Genomic DNA, 21,269 nt, shown 5'->3' with positions numbered 1-21,269 from the left:
GAGTGTGAGGTAATAGGACTTTAAAAAAGAAGTAGGCCCAGATTTTGGAAAATCTCACTTCATGTCACAGGGTGGCAGTCACTAATCTGTGTGTTTTCTTTTCAGAATAAGTTCCAGAGCAATGAGCCCACTAAACTCTTATCGCCCCTTTGTTAAAGAGTGTTGGTGACCGGGCTTGGCACATTCAAGTGGCTGTTAAAGAAATAGAGTCTCACAGCCTCGAGTCCCCTCTGCAGGAGGGGTCTTGGGAGCACACGTGGTCTAGCTGCCTGCTTCTGGGCAGGTGACTGCTTAGGTTTTGTAGAACTTCCTCTGTCCCTGGGGGAATACTTTCCTGTCTGGGATCTTTGCTTCCTCCTCCTTATGATGGAGAGAGGTTCCCTCTTGTGATAAAGACCCATCCTGACATCACAGCTGGCGCCAGGGTGGAGAGATCCAGCACTGATCCCTGAGGGTGAGCAGGAGCTGGGGATACTGAGGGCAGGGGGTAAGGGCAATCAGAATGCCACTTGCTGCCCCTTCTCAGGGTCCTCTGAACCAGGGCAAGGTCTGGAGGCTGATGTAAGCTGTCTGTGTCCCTGGGGTGCTGATGGGGAAAATAGAGAGCCCAGCAAGAGAGGACCTGCTTGGACAACTTGGGGTTTCCTGCACTCTCTCTGCTGTAGTCTCTCTCAGTGAACTCCTGGGGGTAGCTCCCCTACCTCTCGTCATCCAAACTCCATCAACCTGCCCCTCTGACTTCCTTTTTTTTTTTTTTTAAGGATTTTATTTATTTATCCATAAGAGACACAGAGAGAGGCAGAGACACAGGCAGAGGGAGAAGCAGACTCCACACAGGAAGCCTGATGCAGGACTTGATTCCAGGACCCCGGGATCACGCCCTGAGCCAAAGGCAGACCCTCAACCGCCCAAGCCACCCAGGCGCCCCAGCCCCTCCGACTTCCTACTGCAATCCCCAGCTAGGGCTGCCTCCTAGAGTGACAGGGCAGGGGCTCTTTGTAGGAGTGCTGAGTGGGGAGCTGGCCCCTCCAGCCTTGGAAGCCCAGACAGGTGGCATGTGCTGGGGCGCATGAAGTCCTCTCTGTGAGCAAGGATGGTGGCAGGTCTTTCTGCGCACACAAATAGCAGCCCTGTGGCTCCTCAGGGTCACAGGCTGACGGTTGTAGCCTTCTCTCTGTGTTGAATGCAGGGTCTGGGAGCCTGGTTTTGATTGCAGCCGGACCTTGTGTGGAAGGAAAGGGTTTCAGAACTGAATGCTGAGGAGCTGGCTTGCCGTTTTCAAAACTCTGACTCACTCCAATAATACTGTTTTACTTCTTGTTTTTCAGTTTTACCTGAGAGTTGTAGGGGCTGCAGAGTGACATGCTATAGCTTACGTGGTTGAGATGGTTTCTCCAAAGCATTTTTACAAGTTAGGTTCTTATTTCCAAATCGCAGATAACAAAACTAAGGAATTCTAAGAGGACGCACCTAAAGGTCAGTTGACAGGTCCAGAGATCTGGCTCCCAGCCCTGTATTTTCAGAGGAAAACCCAGACCTCATCCGTTAGAGATTCCTCAAGCACTTTCCTCAAGGAAAAAGAAAGAGCATCCTCTTGGCATGTATAATTGCAAAGTGAACAGCTTTTTAGCTGAGAGTCCCCATTCCTCTGAGCTCCTGCTGGAATTGCACCAGAGGAGTCAGGGTGTGGATTTTGGAGCAGACTCTCCAGCTTTGCCCCTCACTAGCTGTGCAATCTCAGGTAAATGCCTTCACTTCTCTGTGTCTCTGTTTCCCCGGTTGTGGAATATGAACACTAACATACCACTGACCTCATGGCATGAGGTGATTTAACAGAAGAGAACTCATAAGTGTGATATCTGCTGTAGGTTTTGTTCTTCTATGTAAGTAGGTTATTGTGTTCCTCAATATGGAAGGAGCCCGCCTACAGGAAGCCTAATTACATGGGGGGATATGAGGAGAGACAGATACAGGAGTGGTTTAGAGCCACATCATCAGAATGAGAGAGTAGTTGACAGCATTGATACTTCTCAGGTGGCAGGTTTCCGAGCTGATGCCTATTAAGTGCAACACGTGGATGCAGCACAGAGTAGGCCAAAGTGGCAGGAAGTGGTAGTTGTCACTCTGGTACTGAATGACTCCATGACTAAGACATGTCAAGCTACATAGAACAAGACGCACTAACCCATCACTGTTGCGATTTACATAGAGCCCAAGTCTTTACCTTCCCCAGAAGCTAGGTCCCTTACAATATTATATATATATATATATTTAATATATATATACATATATGTATATGTATATGTATATGCACACACACATATATAATTACGTGCATCCAGGGCAAGCTGGAAGGGAGGGAGAGTTGTACAGAGGCAGAGAAAAATATTCTCAGATGAAAAATGATTATTAGCTGGGTATGTAAAACCATCTACCACCAAAAAGCCACAGAAATTGATGAGCGTGCCTCATCCAGTCCCATGGCGGGCGGGGGTGGGGAGCCACTTTAAATGAGTTGATACAAAGCTTTTTGATTGTTGGGGAGAGGCCTCAGGAACTGGAGCTGCTAGGTCAGTTTAAGGATGTTTTTCCTCTGAACTCTAGGATTCTGATAGCCTAAGAATGGACTACAGTACAAATAAGCAGATTTTCTTGAGGAGATCGTTATTCTAGAAGGACAAAGATTGTGGCCCAAGGGACTGAGTGAGCTTATCTGCAGTGGGGAACAATTGTGTCCTCCTCAGGCCCTGTGCCTATGTCCCCCACACCCTAACCTCCTCAGGAGCTGCCTTCTTTCCTCCATTCCAGACTCTCAGGCACCCTTTCTCAGTGTGTGCATCCCTGTGCTCATTTGCCTGGCCTTGAGAGAGCCCAACCCTATGGGGGCTCCATGGGTGTTTGCTGAAATGTATTCCTAGCATGTATCTCTAAGCAAACACATGACAATGGCGGACAGCCAGTCTGGTCAATAATTCTGTCTTGTGCCGAGCATATCTTAGATAGGAGGAAGAAGGTTAGTTAGTGGACCTCAGATCCTCAGAGAAAGACAAATAAGAGCACCCGCAAAAGCAGAAAATGGAAGGGAGCCAGCCAGGTCATATCACAGTAAATTCCTCTGTGGCTAGAACCCAGGCTAGATAAGGATCCAGGCAGGCCGGGTCCCTAGGCTGTTGCTCTGAGCAGAATCTATAGACTGTAAACACTTTAAATGGGAAATTAATATAATAAGGCAGCCCACCCCTGAGACATTTTGTGGGGGGACTGAATAAGGTCCTGCACAGCCTCTTTGAAATAGGATGGGAATCAGGTCTCCAGGCCTGTGTGTCCTGCCTACAGCCATCATGCCCCTCTGACTCTCGTTGGCAAAACAGAAACAGAACACTTGCCTTACCTATGGGGGTTGTTGGAGAAACCAGGGAGATGATGGCAATGAAAGAGCTCTGAGAAATAAAATTTTTAAAACAATGAGGTGTTAGGCAGTGGAGCTAACAGTAGCACTGTTTTTAATACGGAATCATTTCTCTCATTACTACGTCCAATCTACATGAAATCATTCTTTTGGTTTTCACCAAAAAGGAAAGGGGAGGAAGTGGCCAAGTAGGCAGAGCAGGAAAGCAATAAATACCTACCAGGGGACTGCGGATACAGCAGGGCTTCCCCGTCCCAGAAGCCCTGAGAACAGCCTGGGTGGTGCAGGAAGCCCAGCAGCCTGGCCTGCCACCCCAGGCACTAGATAGATCTGCCCACAAACCACCGGCAGCACCCCAGAGGGCACCCCTGGAGGAGGCAGAGGTACCCCGAGGGCAGGCTTTCCCCGCAGAGGTGGAACGCTGGCTCCCCACCCTTTCTGCGAATGGGAGGGGTTTCAGGTGACTCACATGAATAAAATGCAAAAAATAAAATAGGGACAATTAGCATTATTCCAAGCAAGCCAAGTACCAGGCGTCACATTGTGTTCTAACTTATCTCAGGATCAGAAAAGGAAGTAAGAAAGGGCTTGGCTTTATTTCTCTCAGAACAAGAACATATCTGTCCTTTTCTTTCTCTGTGAGAACCACAGTTCCTATGGCCTGACTTCAGCAGTAAGGGAAATTAGCACCCAGGTTAAGGGTGCTGTTACTGCTGGAGAGGCAGTGCCCCTTAGGGTGATGGTGATGAGATGGCTTTAGAGGCAGAGGGGTATTTTCATCTCAGCTCATCCCAGCAATTTTGGGCAAATCGCTTAAACTTTGGGGGCCTAGTTTCTCTATAAAATGGATATAAAAATGGTACCTTACCTCAAGAAGATTAAATTAATAAATCTGTGCCAGTTGCTCAGAACAGTACGTAGAAAAAAAATCAGCCCATAATAAATGCAGCTAATATTGTATTAGTAATGGTATTTGGTCTGTGTCACTTTGTCGCCTTCTCTCCTTGGCTGTTTTCTTGGAACATTGCAACCTCTGGTGTGTTCAGTGTCCATGGTAATGCCCTCTCAAGTCTGATTCTCACAAAACGTGATGGCTTTATTGCTGTGTCCTCCCAACCCCGTCCCTAACCAAAGCCTCCCTCTTCTGTCCCTCTCTGTCCCTGCTTCCCCATCTGGGCAGACCATCAGCCCTTTGCCCTCCCACTTGGTCCTCAAGGACTCTGTTATGACAGAGATAGTCATGAAGTCCAGGGTGTCACAAGAGTCCAAGGGGCTCCTGGAGGGGAGCGGGTTTATGTCCCGGCTCTGGCGCAGACACCTGACCTGCTGCATCACTTTCATGCAAAGAAGAGTACTATCCACTTTATAGGGGGGGCAGAAATCTGAAAGGTAAAGTGCCTGGCCTGTGGGAGGCGTGCCAAGGTGAGTAAGAGCATCAGGTGTGGCAGTCGGACACGGGAGCTCTCGGAGCCTTGCCGCTCAAGTGACAGTGAGGGGTCCTTTCACCCCCATAGGTATCAGCTTTCTCTGTTCACCGGGGGCGACGGTAGCCCCTGCCTCTCGGGATCCTCTGCAGGTTGAGTCAGGTGCACTCAGCGAGGGTCACCCGTGGGTAACACACTATCAGCAGCAGACACAACACGGTGCCTGTGCCGGGTGGGGACACCTGGAGCGGTGGGGCAGCGAGTGGGCTGAGCGGTCAGTGTCTCCTGTGACTCTCCCCACAGGGCTGTATGTGCTGGTCGGAGCGGGGGCCTTGATGATGGCCGTGGGCTTCTTTGGCTGCTGCGGGGCCATGCGGGAGTCGCAGTGTGTGCTCGGATCCGTAAGTGGGGCGTCCGGGGCGGAACTGGCCCAGAGGGGGGGCCAGAGGTCTGGCCTCCAGCGCCAGTTCCTCAGGGCCACGGAGACCTTGGCACGCACTCCCTCTCCCTGAGTCTCCATTTCTCCATTTCTCGCTTAAGAATAATATTGTCTTTGTCCCTGCCTCATATGGAAAGTATGAAAAAAAAAAATGAGGTCATTAGTGTGAAGATGTTTGGGGAGTTAAAGTGCCTAATAATTGTATAGGGTCATTATGATCATTCTATCACAATTATTTCGCAGTGAGGTGGCTAAGGTTCCTATAGGCAGGGAGGTGCTCTTAACTACAAGAAAAAAAATGCTCTTGGAGATCAGTACCTTCACCAAACGCCCCTCTGGTGGTTTATTTTAACAAGAAGCCTCTGTCTTTAAAAAAAAAAAAAAAAAAAAAAAGAATTTCGGTTACTGCTATACATCCAATGGCAGAGTGACCTGAGAGAAACAGGAGAAGGAAGAAGGGCCAGAAGAGAGAAAATTTTCTTTCTCCGTGAAGAGTCAGAAACAGCAATTTTGGTGGGCAGTCTCTCTTTACCATAATTGCTGATTTTTAACTGTGGCTCCTCCTCCTGACCTCTTGCTGTATAAAATCTCTAAATCATCTCCACAGCTCTCCTTTCTACCTGTCTTTCCCCTGTTGCCGAGCATCCCTGTTGCTTATCACTGAACACAGAGTAGACCCAAGAGACCAGAACAGAAATTGGTCCAGGAGAATGCCCCTCCCCGCCATTCCCACCCCCCAGAGTAGCCTCTCAGCCCACACAGTGTGGGTCACACCTTCCCCAATCCAGGCCCAACCAGTCGCTCCCTATCTCCCAGTCTTGTTTTAAATCTTTATAAAATCTCTTTTGTTCATCAAGAATTCATTGAGCGCCTAAGTGCCAGGCACTGTTCAAAGTAGTGGGATTTCTTTATCACTACCTGGAATTATCTAACTCACTTTTTTATTCCTTTCTCATTTATCATACTTCCCATTTTCTAATAGGAGGTCTGTGATAGCAGACATTGGGGTCATATCTTATTCACCACTCTATATCCAGTGCCAAGGACAGTGCCTGGTACAGAGTAGATGCTCGATGAACAATTGCTGAATAAATTAATGAGCAAATGAAAGAATAAACAAACTACAGGGGGATGGGGGTAAATGCTTCCTACCAGATCAATGCAAACGAATAACCTTGCCTAATGTTTTTCAAATGGAACTAGTATTAAAGAGGCCAAATAAACTGAAAAGGCGTTGAGTTAATGAAATGTGTATTTTCTCTCCTCTGCAGTTCTTTACCTGCCTACTGGTGATATTTGCTGCTGAAGTAACCACTGGAGTATTTGCTTTTATAGGCAAGGGTGTAGTAAGTAGAAATTACAATTACTTTTTATGATGGTTAAAGTGTTTCTTCATGGCAAAGGCTATGAGAATATTTCACCCACAATGATATTGAAAAACTAAATAACCCCCACATATATCATTTACACAGAACTTTTTAACCTGAAAGTATTATACAGGCCTATATATGTTGTATGTGTAAGTGTGCATACATATATGTGCACACATTTTTCTGAGGAGGTAATTCATAGCTTTCGCTAGAGTTATAAAGGTGTCTGATTTTTTTTAAAGGATCTCTAGTTTAAAAAAAAAAAGGATCTCTAGTTTAAGATGATCCCATTTGTAACAGGAAAACAAGTAGATTGCATATATGAAAAAGAGGGATGGAGAGGAACACACATTTTCATCCCTTGTTAGACTATCATTTGTCCATCGGGCTTGGCCTGGAAAGAGGCCACGTTACCCTCAAAGACTAGAGCCTGGCCTGCTGCATGCTGGTGAGAGTTTATTTAAATTGGTGCTCAAACTATAGGTGTCTAAAATAGGTTATCAGGAGAACTCACAGAGGAAGAGGCCTTTTTAGAAGGAACACACTGTGTTAAGACACACGGTGGGAAAGAGGGGAGTGAAAAGGAGGAAGGAAGGAAACTTAATTTGCTGTATTTCACATAAATTCATGTGCTACCAATATTGTGTTTATGAACTCATTATAGATTTTTTTAAATGGTAAACATGTGGAATAAGTAACACCTCCTCTGGGATATTGCTAAAGTATCTGGTTATATTTGTAGGTTGGAAGAATTGGATCTTTGGACTTTTTGAGATCTCTATGGATGTCAGATCACATGCCTTTATACCAGAAAAAGCATTCCCTGAGTTTCATGATATTTGTATGCTGAACCAGTTTTCCTTGGTCATGAACATCTTTCAAACCACGTCATGAATAGACTCGAGTACTTTTAACCAGGGTGGTACCAAGAATGCCTAAGTCCCCACTCGTTGTACATGAGAATCTCCTGGGTAGGGCTGATGGGCCTCAAACCATTCAGGTTTGAGAAGCTTCACTCTAAAAAAAATTTTTCTAGGCTATGAAAGTTATTCTTAGTCTATCCTTCCATCTCCAAAAGTATCCGAGAAATTCCAGAATCTATAATCCATCCCATATATGCAGAATTATCTTAAAATACAGATGAACAGGGATCCCTGGGTGGCGCAGCGGTTTGGCGCCTGCCTTTGGCCCAGGGCGCGATCCTGGAGACCCGGGATCGAATCCCACGTCGGGCTTCCGGTGCATGGAGCCTGCTTCTCCCTCTGCCTATGTCTCTGCCTCTCTCTCTCTGTGTGTGTGACTATCATAAATAAATAAATTTTAAAAAATAAAAAAAAATACAGATGAACATAGGGAAGGACTATATTTTCCAAGAGTAAGGAATAGGGGATTTTCCTTAATGAAAGGAGAATATTTAAAACTTCCCACTCACTGTCCCCTTGGTATGTTTTCAGGCTATACGACATGTTCAGACCATGTATGAAGAAGCTTATAATGATTACCTGAAAGACAAGGAAAGGGGAAATGGGACTCTTATTACCTTCCACTCAACAGTAAGTAACTTTCATTCTTCCTTAATTCCTTCTAAAGATCATTCATTAACCAGATTCTCTCTCATCACCTGGATTAAAGATCAGAATAAATTTGATGAAGCCAAGCTTTAGCACAGTATTTCAGCCCTCATGGGAGCCACAGTTGGCATCGCGTGTAGAACCTAGAAGAAGAGGCCTAGCACACAGAGTTCACAAGAAGAAATCAGGCATTGTGCCCCAGAGAGACAAAAGAGCACAAATAAGAACACCCAGAAAGCAGCCCAAATAAATACCAAGTTCTCTCAAAAGGTGGCATTGTGGTGTAACAGAATCAATTACAAAATGAAAGGCCGCAGAGACAGCGATGCTCCCTGTATCCTAGTACATTGGTGGGATTGTGCTGTCAGTGCAGTGCTGAAAGCTACACATAGTTAACCAAGAGGGGCTTCCAGAGGAGACGGGCCAGGCTGGAGTCGTCCCAATTTCTTAACCCCTGTGATGCAGAGAAGTAGCTATGAAATCCTAGGCCATATGCTTTCAGGTAGCTCCATTCTTGTTTGTCACAGGAATGTCCTGGAAGGTGCCAACCCTGGATCCTGTTCAGCCTCAGCTGCCCCAAGGACACCAGGCAGCACACCTTGTCCTTTGTCTTTGAGGGGCTGGCCCCAAGGCAGGACACCTGTTGGCTGGCCAGCCTTCAGGCCCTGACATTTTAGCACCCAGGCTTTATTTACTATGACCACTTCTCCTCTCTGTCCCAGCCTGTCCTCAGTTAAACAGCCCTACCTAAAGCTCATAAAACATTAGCTACTCAGCAGGTTAAATGACTCCCAGGCTGAAAAACAAACAAAAAAACCTAAAGACACAATTCCTGTCTAAAAAATAGCAATTTACACAGATATCATCAATTGGCTTCTTGCTTTGTTTGGGTTGCCTCGAGTCACTTCCCATCCTCAAACTCAGACAACTTGACAGAAGTCCTTTGTGTTTTGCTAGCATGAGTATGCGACTCTTCTCTTTTTCTAGAAATGGCATTTTGGGTTGCTCAGTCCTCCAGTCCTCAGTAGTGATGCCCAGACTTGGAGCTCCTACTTCCCCTTCCTGGGCCCTAAAAGCTCTTTTCTGACTCTCTAGTTTCAGTGCTGTGGAAAAGAAAGCTCTGAACAGGTCCAACCCACATGCCCAAAGGAGCTTCTGGGGCACAAGGTAAGCTTCTCTTCCAGGGTTCCTATCCTACCTCTAGTGTAAGATGGCTCTTGCCCGTGGGGTGACAGGTGTGATTCTCAGAGGCCCTCTCCCGGTGGCTTCTCTGCCTCAGCTTTATTCTATATAAACTAAGTGAAGCAATGCTGAGTTCCAGTATGCTGGTCCCCTGGGAAATGATGGCATGCTGACTTGCCCATGATGGTACAAATGCTATGGCATTAATTAAATTTGCCAGGGCCAAGGATGTGCACCCTGAGAATGTCACCCCACATCTCTCCATGGAAGTCGCTGATAAATGCTTCATTTATTAAGTGCTGTATGTCAGGCACTGTGCTGGGTTCTGAACACTCTAAGATGAAAACCATGGTTCTGCCCCTTGTGGCCTCCCTAGTCAAGGGAGACGTGCTGTGTGTAATGTCTGTACAGAGTACAGTGGAGACACAGTGGTGTTAGGAAAGCTTCACGGAGGTTGGAATCCATGGGCTGCGCTTTGACAAAGGACGGTCATCCCAGGCCAAGCTGGCAGCAGGAACAGAGGTGTGGCGGTGAGGAACTCCAGGACGGCAGGGAAGCCAGGAGTCCAGAGGAGATGGTGCCAGACATTCTTGGGGAGGTAGACAGAGGCGTGACTTTACACCTGGAAGTTTGAGAAAGGTGTTGCTTTTAGCAGACGATTGACATGGTCAGTTTTGCATTGTAGAAACCATAGTCAGGCTGCTGAGTGTGCCAGGTAGAAGAGAAAGCCAGAGAGTGACGGAGGGAGCCATTTCGGTGGCACTTGTGGTCACCCTGGTAAGAGATGCTGAGGAGGGACGCCTGAGGGGCTCAGTGGTTGAGCGTCTGCCTTTGGCTTAGGGCATGATCCCAGGTCCTGGGATCAAGTCCCACACCGGGCTCCCCACAGGGAGCCTGCTTCTCCCTCTGCCTGTGTCTCTGCCTCTCTCTTTCTCTCTCTGTCTCTTGATAAATAAATAAAAAATAAACAAACAAATAAAAGAGATGTGAGGAGCTAATGCAAGTTCACCAGCAGTGGGAAGAGAGAGGGAGCAGTGGATTCTGAGATGTTCAGGGGTAGAATCAACAGGCCTGGGAGACCTCTTGTATGTGAGTGGGGAGGAGGGAGGAGGAAGTTAAGACTTCAGACTTCTGCTTAGGCACAAAGGATGGGTAGAGACTCCGCTCCCCATGAGAGGTGAATATAGGGAAAGGAGCAGATCCTGAGTCAGTTTTGGTCAAGTTTACACTTTGGGTACCTTTGGGACTTACAGGTAATCTGAGCTGAAGATCGGTGTTAGAATCCCAGCATAGTGGTAGTAGCTAAAGCCATAGGAATAGAAGGGAATGCCCAAGAAGATTGTGTAGAACAAGGTAGAGGTGGGCTGAAAAACTTGTCACAAAGGTAAGCAGAGGACAAGAAGCCAGAAGTCTGTGGAGGAATTGAGTTGGGAAGAGTCCGAAGACAGTGAAGTGGAGGAGGAGATAGTTGTCCATGGAGTTCAGTGCTGGGAAGAAGACAAAGAAATGAAGGCTGGAAATAATGTGTTGTATTTGGTCCTAGGGGATCATTAATGGTGTGTGCTATGCAGTTTCAGTTCTGAAGGGCTTGAGGAAAGCACAGACTCAATGTGGGAAATAAGAGAGGGAAATATGAGCATGTGGGGACAATGACATGGATGCTTCTAAGCATATAGCTGTGAAGAGACTGATGAGATCCTAGGTCTAGCTTGTATCATGGGTTGTCCATTGAATGCTTATCGACTCCCTGAGACCTGGAGGACATGAATAAGGCACAGCCACTGCCCTCAAAGTTCTCACCATCCATTGGAGAGACCTACAAGGGAGCCAGCACCCCCACACTGTAGTACATGAGTGAGCCTCCATGAGAGGGAGCACCACAGACCCAACAGGGGTCATGCAATTTGAAGGATTGCAGAAGGACCTCCCCATTTGATTGTTTTTTGTTATTGTTCAAGTACCATTAACATATGGTATTAAATTCACTTCAGGTGTATATTATGATTTCACACATCTGTACATTACTCAGTGCTCATCACAAGTGCACTCCTTAATCCCCTTTATCTATTTCACCCATCCCCCTACCCACTTCCCCTCTGGCAACCAACAGTGTGTTCTCTATATTAGAGTCTGTTTTTTGTCTTTTCTTGCCTTTGCTCATCTGTTTTATTTCTTAAATTTCATATATGAGTGAAAGCATATGGCATTTGTCTTTCTCTGACTGTGTTTCTCTGTTTCACTTAGTTTATACCCTCTAGGTCCATCCATGTTGTTGCCAATGGCAAGATTTCATTCCTTTTGATGGCTGAGTTACATTCCATTATGTATATATACCACTGGTTTATCCATTCATCTATCGGTGGATATTTGGACTGCTTCCATATCTTCGCTATTGTAAATAATGCTGCAATGAACTTCGAGTACATATATCTTTTTGAATTAGTGTTTTTCGTTTTCTTTGAGTAAATACCCAGTAGTGGAATAGTTGAATCATATCATATTTCTATTTTTAATATTTGAGGAGCCTCCATACTGTTCTCCACAGTGGCTGCACCAGCTTATGTTCCTACCAACAGTGCATGAGGGGTCCTTTTTCTTCACATCCTCATCAACCCTTGTTTCTTGTTTTTATTTCAGCCATTCTGACTGGTGTGAAGTGATATTACATTGTGGTTTTCATTTGCATGTCCCTGATGATGAGTGATGTTGAGCATCTTTTCATCATCTGGCTGTCTTCTTTGGAGAAATGTCTATTCAACCTCTCTGCCCATTTTCTAATTGGATTATTTGGGGGTTTTTTGGTGTTGAGTTTATAAGTTCTTTAGATATTTTGAATATTAACCCCTTATTTTGTCATTTGTAAATATCTTCTCCCATTCAGTAGGAATAAAAATTTATTTATTTATTTTATCATTTATTCATTTTGTTGCCTTTTAGTTTTGTTAATTGTTTCCTTTGCTGTGCAAATTTTTTTTTATTTTCATGATGTCCCAATAGTTAATTTTTGTTTTTGTTTCTTATGCCTCAGGAAACATATCTGGAAAAATATTCTACAGTCAGTGTCAAAGAGATTACTGCTCATGTTTCTAGGAGTTTTATTTTTCCAGGGCTTCTATTTAGGTCTTTAATCCATTTTGAGTTTATTCTTGTGTATGATATAATAAAAAAGTGGTCCAGTTTTCCCAGTACCACTTATTGAAGAGATCATCTTTTTCCCCTTGTGTATTCTTGCCTTCTTTGTTATAGATTAGTTGACCATAAAGTGTGGGTTTATTTTTGGACTCTATTCTGTTCCATTGATCTATGTGTCTCTTTTTGTGCCGTGACATACTATTTTGATTACTGCAACTTTGTAGTGTATCTTGAAATCTGGGATTGGTTTTCTCCAGCTTTGTTCTTCTTTCTCAACATTGCTCTGGCTATTGGGAGTCTTTTGTGATTCTAAAGAAATTTTAGGATTATTTGTTCCCATTCTGTACAAAATATTGTTGGTATTTTGATAGGGATTGCATTAAATGTGTAGATTGCTTTGAGTTGTATGGACATTTTAACAATATTTGTTCTTCCAGTCTATGAGCATGGAATGTCTTTGTGTCATATTCAGTTTCTTTCATCAATGTTTTATAGTTTTCAGAGTACAGATCTCTCACCTCCTTGGTAGTTTATTCCTAAGTATTTTATTATTTTGGGTGCAATTATAAATAGGATTGTTTTCTTAATTTCTCATTCTGCTATTTCATTATTAGTGTATAGAAATGCAACAGATTTCTATATACTGATTTTATATCCTGTGACCTTACTGAACTCATTTATCTATTCTAATAGTTTTTTGGTGGACTCTTTAGGGTTTTTTTAATATATAGTATCATGTCATCTACAAGTAGTGAAAGTTTTATTTCTTCCTTACCAGTTTAGATGCCTTTTATTTCTTTTTGTTGTCTGATTGCTGTGGCTAGGACTTCCAGTACCATGTTTAATAAAAGTGGTAAGAGTGGGAAAAAAGAAAAAGAGTAGTAAGATGGGATATCCTTATCTTGTTCCTGATCATAGAGGAAAAGCTCTCAATTTTTTCCCATTGAGAATGATGTTAGCTGTGGGCTTGTCACATATGACCTTTATTATGTTGAGGTATGTTCCCTCTAAATGTACTTTGCTGAGGGTTTTTATCACGAATGGATATTGTACCTTGTCAAATGCTTTTCTGCATCTGTTGAGGTGACCTTATGGTAAAACTCTCTTAGTGATGTGATGTATCAAGTTGATTGATTTATGAATACTGAACCACCCTTGCACACCAACAACAAACCCACTTGAACATGGTGAATGATCTTTCTAAATATATTGTTGGATTTGGTTTCCTGGTATTTTGTGGAGGATTTTTACATCTTTGTTCAACAGAGACATTGGCCTGTAGTTCTCTTATTTTGTAGTGTCTTTGCCTGGTTTTGGTACAAAGGTGAATGCTGATCTCATAGAATGAATTCAGAAGCTTTCCTTCCTCTTCTCCTTTTTTGGAATAGTTTAGAATAGGTGTTAACTCAGGGAGCCTGGGTGGCTCAGTTCATTAAGCATCTGACTCCTGATTTCAGCTCAGGTCATGATCTCAGGATCCTGTGATCAAGCCCCACATCAGGCTCTGCACTGAGTGTAGAGACTGTTTAGGATTCTTAGTTTCTCTCTTTCCCTCTACCCTTCCCCCCACTCATTCGGGCTCTCTCTCTCTTTCAGAAAAAGAAAAGGGTATGGATTAACTCTTCTTTAAACAAGTGATAGAATTCACCTGAAAAGCCATCTGGTCCTATACTTTTGTTCGTTGGGAGCTTTTAAATTATTGATTCAATTTCATTGCTAGTATTTAATCTGTTCAAATTTTTCATTTCTTCCAGATTCAGTTGTGGGAGGTCATGTTTCTAGAAATTTATCCATTTCTTCTAGGTTGTCCAATTTGTTGGCCTATGATTTTTTATAATATTCTCTTATAATCTTTCATGTTTTTATAGTTGTCAGTTGTTTTTTCTTCTACTTTGTTTATGATTTTGAGTTCTCTTTCTTTTTCAATGAGTCTCACTAAAGGTTTATCAATTTTGTTGATTTTTTGGAAGAACCAGCTTCTGTTTTCATTGATCTGTTCTACTGTGTTTTTAGTCTCTGTTTCATTTATTTCTGCTCTGATGTTTATTATTTCCTTCCTTCCACTGGCTCTGGGCTTAGTTTTTCTTTTTTCTAGCTCCTTTCAGTGTAAGTTTAAGTTGTTTGAGATTTTTCTTGCTTCTTGAGGTAGGCATATATTGCTATAATCTTTGCTCTTAGAACATCTTTTGCTGCATCCCAGAGATTCTGGAACATTGTCTAATCATTTTCATTTGTCTCCATGTATTTTTGTTTATTTTCTCTTTGATTTCTTGGTTGACTCATTCATTGTTGACTAGCATGTTATTTAGCCTCCATGTATTTGTGTTCTTTCCAGATATTTTCTTGTGATTGATTTCTAGTTTCATACTGTTGTGGTCAAAAAATATGCATGATGTGATTTCAATCTTTTTTAATTTATTGAGATGTGTTTTGGGGCCTGATATGTGACTGATTCTAGAGAATGTTTCATATATACTTGAAAAGAATGTGTATTCTATTCTTATTGGATGGAATGTTCTGAATATATCTATTATGTCCATCTGGTCCAATGTATCATTCAAAGCCACTGTTTCCTTGTTGATTTCTGCCAGGATGATCTATCCATGGATGTAAGTCGGATGTTAAAGTCTCCCTACGATTATTGTAAACTATCAGTTTCTTCCTTTATGTGTGTTAATAGTTGCTTTATGAATTTAGGTGTTCCCTTATTAGATGCATATTTACAATTGTTATATCCTCTTGTTGGATTGTTCCCTTTATTATTATGAAGTGATCTTCCTTTGTCCTATATGATAGTCTTTGTTTTAAAGTCAATTTTGTCCAATATAAGTATTGCTAGCCTAGAATTTATTTATTTTTTTGCTTCCATTTGCATGGTAAGGTTTTTCCACCCCTTCTCTTTCAATCTGCATGTGTCTTTAAGTCTGAAGTGAGTCTATTTTAGGCAACATATAGATGGGTCTTGTTTTTTTTATCCATTCAGTCCCCTTTTGATTGGAACATTTAGTTCATTTACAATCAAAGTCATTACTGATAGGTATGTACTTATTGCCAATTTGTTACTTGTTTTATGGTTGTTTTGTAAGTCATCTCTGTTCTTTCTTTTGGTCTCTTCCCTTGTGATTTGATGATTTTCTTAATGATTTACTTGGATTCCTTTCTCTTTATTTTTTGTATATTATTACAGGTTTTTGATTTGTGGTTACCACTAGGCTCATATACAACATTTTATGCATATACAGTCTATATTAAGCTGGTGCTCACTTCAGTTTGAACCCATTCTAAAAGTACTAAATTTTTACTCCTCTTCCTCCACATTTTATATGATGTCCCACTTTACATTCTTTTATTTTGTGGATTCTTTGACTGATTTTTATAGATATAATTGATTTTACTGCTTTTGTGTTTTAATCTCTATACTGTTCTTTATGTCATTAATCTGCTACTTTTATTATGCTTGTATTTACCTGTGAAATTTTTTCCTATAAATATTTGAAAAGTTACTCAGACAAAATAACAGGGCATAAGCAACACACATAGGATACTCTCCTGAAGTGCCAGGACCTCTTTTTATTAAAAAGCAGTTTCAAGAGCAGAGAACACAGCTGACTTTCTTAACACAGAAACAACCACAGAGAGGCAGACAATGTGAGGAGACAGAAATCTATCCCAAATGAAATAACAGGACAGAGCCATAGCCAGAGATCTAAGCAAAACATATATAAGTAATATGCTTGATAACATATTTAAAGCAATGATCATATGAATACTCACTGGACTTGAGCAAAAAGTAGAAGGCTTAAGTGAGACCCTAAGCACAGAGACAAGGAATAATATAGCAGAGATAAAGAGCTCAATAAGCAAAATAAGAAACATGCTTGATGTTCTTGAATAGCAGGATGAAAGAAGCAGAGAAATGAATTAGTGACGTAGAAGACAGAATAATGGAAAATAATCAAGCTGAACAAAAGACAGAGAAAAGAATTATGCAAAATGAGAATAGACTTAGGGAACTCAATGACTCTATCAAACATAATAGCATTCATATTATAGGAGTCCCAAAAGAAGAAGAAAAAGAAGAGAGAAAGGGGGCAGAAAATTCATTTGAAGAAATAATAGCAGAAAACTTCCCTAATCTTGGGAAGGAAACAGATATTTAGCTCTAAGAGGACACCCATAAAAATCAACAAAAACAGCTCCACATCAAAACATCTTGTAATTAATCAAAACATCTTATAATTAAATTGGCAAAATATAGCAATAAGGAAAAAAAATTTAAAAGAAAGACAAAAGAATTCAGTACAAGCGAAAACCCATAAAGCTAGCAGGAGATTTTTCAGCAGAAACTTTCCAAGCCAGAAGAGAATAGCATGATATTTCATGCTGAATGGGAAAAATCTTCAGCCAAGAACACTGTACCCAGGAAGAATACTCTATCATTCAGAATAAAAGAGATAAGGAGTTTCTTGGGGAAAAAAAGTTAAAGGAGTTCATGACCACTAAACCAGCTCTGCAAGAAATATTGAAGGAGACTCTTTGAGTGGAAAAGAGAGAACAAAAGTGACAGTATAAAGGTAGGAAACACAAAAGGAATTAAAATGAATATTTCTGTAAAAAAATCAGTCCAGGAACTCACAGAAGAAGTATATGAAATATAATAACATAAAGTATGAGGAGGAAAGGAAAAAACAATCCATTCAAACTTTAACAACCATCAATTTAATATAGACTGCTACATGCAAAAGAGGTTATATACAAACGTAATGGCAACCATCTATCAAAACCACTAATAAATATGCAAAGAATAAAGAGAAAGAAAGCCAAATATATCACTAAAGAAAATCAGCAAGCCATGAGAGAAAGATAAGAAAGGATCAGAGAAAATCTTCACAAGAAATCACAAAACAAATAATAAAATGACAATAAACATATAATTATTAATAATTACTCTGAATGCAAATGCAATAAATGCTCCATCAAAAGACACAGGGTGAAGAATAGATAAAAAACAAGTCCCATCTATATGCTGCCTACATGAGACTCATTTTAGACCTAAAGACACATGCAGATTGAAAGTGAAGGGATAGAGAAACATCTATCATGTAAATGGATGTCAAAAGAAAGCCAGAGTACCAATACTTCTATTGGACAAAATATTTTTTTTATTTTTTTTAAAGATTTTTTATTTATTCATGAGAGACACATAGATAGAGTGACAGAGACACAGGCAGAGGGAGAAACAGGCTCCATGCAGGGAGCCTGACACGAGACTCGATCCAGGATCCCCAGGATCACACCCTGAGCCAAAGGCAACACTAAACCGCTGAGCCACCCGGGCTGCCCCAAAATACACTTTAAAAACAAAGACTATAACAAGAGACAAAGAAGGACACTATATAATAATAAATGGGACAATCCAACAGGAAGGATCTAGCAACTGTAAATATTTATGCACACAATGTAAGAGCACCCAAATACACAAAACAGTTAATAGCAAATTGAAAGGAACTAATCAAAAATAATACAATAATAGTAGGGGACTTTAATATCCCAATTACATCAATGGGCAGGTCATCTAAACAGAAAATCAACAAGGAAACAATGGCTTTGAGAGACACACTGGACCAGATGGACTTAACAAATAGAGTCAGAGAATGTTTCATCCTAAAACAGCAGAATACACATTCTGTAAGTGCACACAGAATATTCTCCAGAATAAATCACATATTAGCCCACGACAAAGCCTCCAGAAATTCAAAAATCAAAGTCACACCATGCATCTTTCTAACCACGATGCTTTGAAACTAGAAGTCAACCACAAGAAAAAAAATTGGAAAGGCCACAAATACATGGAAGCTAAGTAACATGCAACTAAACAATGAAAAGGTTAACTGGGAAATAAGAGCAGAAATTAAAAAGTACAAGGAAACAAATGAAAAAGAAACCACAATGGTTCAAAACCTCTGGGATGCAACAAAAGCGGTTCTAAGGAATTAGAAAAACCCTAAAGACTCCACCAAAAAAAAAAAAAAAAAAAAAAAAAAAAAAAAAAAAACTGCTAAAAACAAATTCAGTAAAGTCTCAGGATACAAAATCAATGAGTAGAAATCTATTGCATTTCTCTACACCAATAGTGAAGCAGCAGAAAGAGAAATTAAGAAAACTCCCATTTATAACTGCACCCAAAATAATAAAATACCTAGGAATAAATGTAACCAAAGAGGTGAAAGATTTGTGCTCTGAAAACTATAAAACACTGATGGAAGAAATTAAAGACAATCAACACAAAGAAGTAGAGTGGCATTCCATGCTATGGATTGGAAGAACAAATAGTGTTAAAATGCCTATACTGTGCAAAGCAATATGCATATTTACTGTAATTTCTATCAAAATAACCAAGAGCATTTTTGACAGAACTAGAACAAACAATCCTAAAATTTCTATGGAACCACAAAAGACCCTGAATAACTAAAGAAATCTTGAAAAAGAAAAGCAAAGTTAGAGGCATCGCAATTCTGGACTTCAAGCTATATTACAAAGCTACAGTAATCAAAACACTATGGTATTGTCATAAAAACAGACACATAAATCAATGGAACAGAATAGAAAATCCAGAAATAAATCCACAACCAAAAAGCCAATTAATCTTCAGCAAAACAGTAAAGAATATCCAATGAGAAAAAGTCTCTTCGGGCAGCCCGGGTGGCTCAGTGGTTTAGCGCCGCCTTCAGCCCAGGGTGTGATCCTAGAGACCAAGGATCGAGTCCCACATCAGGCTCCCTGCATGGAGCCTTCTTCTCCCTCTGCCCATGTCTCTGCCTCTCTCTCTCTCCTCTCTCTCTCCTCTCTCTCTCCCTCTCTCTCTAATGAATGAATAAATAAATAAAAGAAAAAGTCTCTTCAACAATGGGTGCTGTGAAAACTGGACAACAAGCAAAAGAATGAAATTGGACCACTTCTTACACCATACACGAAAATAAATTCAAAATGGATTAAAGACCTAAATGTGAGACGTGAAACCATAAAAAATCCTAGAAGAGAACACAGGCAGTAACTTCTTTGACATTGGCCATAGCAACGTGTTTCTAGATATGTCTCCTGAGGCAAGGGAAACAAAAGCAAAAATAAACAATTGGAATTTCATCAAAATAAAAAGCTTCTGCACAGGGAAGGAAACAATCAACAAAACTAAAAGGCAACCTACACAATGGAAGAAGATATTTGCAAATGACATATCTGACAAAGGGTTTGTATCTAAAATATATAAAGAACCTATAAGCCTCAACACCCCCCAAAAAAACAAGTAATCCAGTTAAAAAATAGGCAGAAGACATGAACAGACATTTCTCCAAAGAAGATATACAGATAGTCAACAAGCATGTGAAAAAATGCCCAACATCCCTTATGAGGAGAATGCAATTCGAAACTACAATGAATTGTCACCTTACATTTCTCAGAATGGCTAAAATTAACAATACAAGAAAGAACAGGTGTTGGTAAGGATGTGGGGGGAAAGGACCCCTCATGCATTCTTAGTGTGAATGCAAACCGTCACACCACTGTGCAAACAGTATGGAGGCTCCTCACATAATTAAAAATAGAACTACCTTATGATCTAGCAATTTCACTACTGGGTATTTACCCAAGGAATACAAGAATACTAGTTCAAAGTGATACATGCACCCTGATGTTTATAGCAGCATTATCGACAATAGTCAAAATTTGGAAGTAGCCCAAGTATCCATTGGACTAAGGAATGGATAAAAAAAGATGTGAGATATATCTATATCTATATCTATATCTATATCTATCTATATCTATATCTATCCACATATATATATATACACACACACACACAAAATGGAATATTATTCAGCCATAGAAAAGAATGAAATGTCCCCATTTGCAATGACATGGATGGAGCTGGAGAGTTTAATGCTAAGCAAAATAAGTCATAGAAAGACAAACACCATTTGATTTTGTTCATATGTGAAATTTAAGAAACAAGCCAAGGAGGATAAAAGAGAGACAAATCAAGAAACAGACTCAACTATAGAGAACAAACTGCTGATTAGCAGAGGAGAGGTGGGTTAAATAGGTGATGGGGAAGTGATGTATGGAAGTGTTGATTACTGTATTGTACACCTGAAACTAATATAACACTGTATGTTAAGTAACTGGAATTAAAATTGAAAAAGAAATTTAAAGCGACTAGTGAGCTAAGTGTGTGTTCATGCCCTTTGATTCAGAAATTTCACTCCTTAATTTATTTTAAGGAAAAAAAAATCAGATATGGACAGACGTATGGTATCACTGCAGTGTTATTCATAAGAATAAAATACTGAATAGGCCATTGATATTGTAACAATAGGAGAATTATGTACTATCATATGATGAATTGTTTTAGAGCCATTAAAGGCCACTATTTCAAAGAATTTTTAATGAAAGTAATTTTGAAGTCATAATTTTAAGTCTAAAAAGCACATAGTTGTATATAAATAATGAACTAAGTGTATGTTTGTGTTTAAGAATACACCAGGGGCACCTGGGTGGCTCAGTCGGTAGAGCATCTGACTTTGGCTCAGGTCATGGTCTCAGGGTCCTGGGATCAAGCTTCACGTCAGGCTCCATGCGTGACAAGGAGTCAACTTGTCCCTTTCCCTCTTCACTGCCCCTCGCCATTGCTTGTGCTTTCTCTTGCTCTCATTCTCTCTCTCTCCCAAATAAATAAAATCTTTAAAA

At 41.0% G+C, this 21,269-nt stretch overlaps 1 protein-coding gene across 4 annotated transcripts in view; it reads left to right on the top strand.

Annotated features, from left to right (window-relative positions):
- TSPAN2 (tetraspanin 2) overlaps positions 1-21,269 on the top strand; it is a 57,421-nt gene that overhangs the window by 28,343 nt on the left and 7,809 nt on the right. For all 4 annotated transcript variants that reach the window (XM_049095668.1, XM_025453421.3, XM_025453423.3 and 1 more), the window contains exons 3-6: positions 5,137-5,234; positions 6,544-6,618; positions 8,097-8,195; positions 9,309-9,380. In XM_049095668.1, coding sequence (XP_048951625.1) covers positions 5,137-5,234; positions 6,544-6,618; positions 8,097-8,195; positions 9,309-9,380 — 344 coding nt within the window. The remainder of the gene's footprint in view (positions 1-5,136; positions 5,235-6,543; positions 6,619-8,096; positions 8,196-9,308; positions 9,381-21,269) is intronic.

The sequence above is a fragment of the Canis lupus genome, chromosome 17, assembly GCF_003254725.2.
Source record: "Canis lupus dingo isolate Sandy chromosome 17, ASM325472v2, whole genome shotgun sequence".
In the NCBI taxonomy this organism is placed as follows: domain Eukaryota; kingdom Metazoa; phylum Chordata; class Mammalia; order Carnivora; family Canidae; genus Canis; species Canis lupus.
The sequence above is the reverse complement of the archived record's forward strand: the minus strand, read 5'-3'. Positions and strand labels throughout refer to the sequence as shown.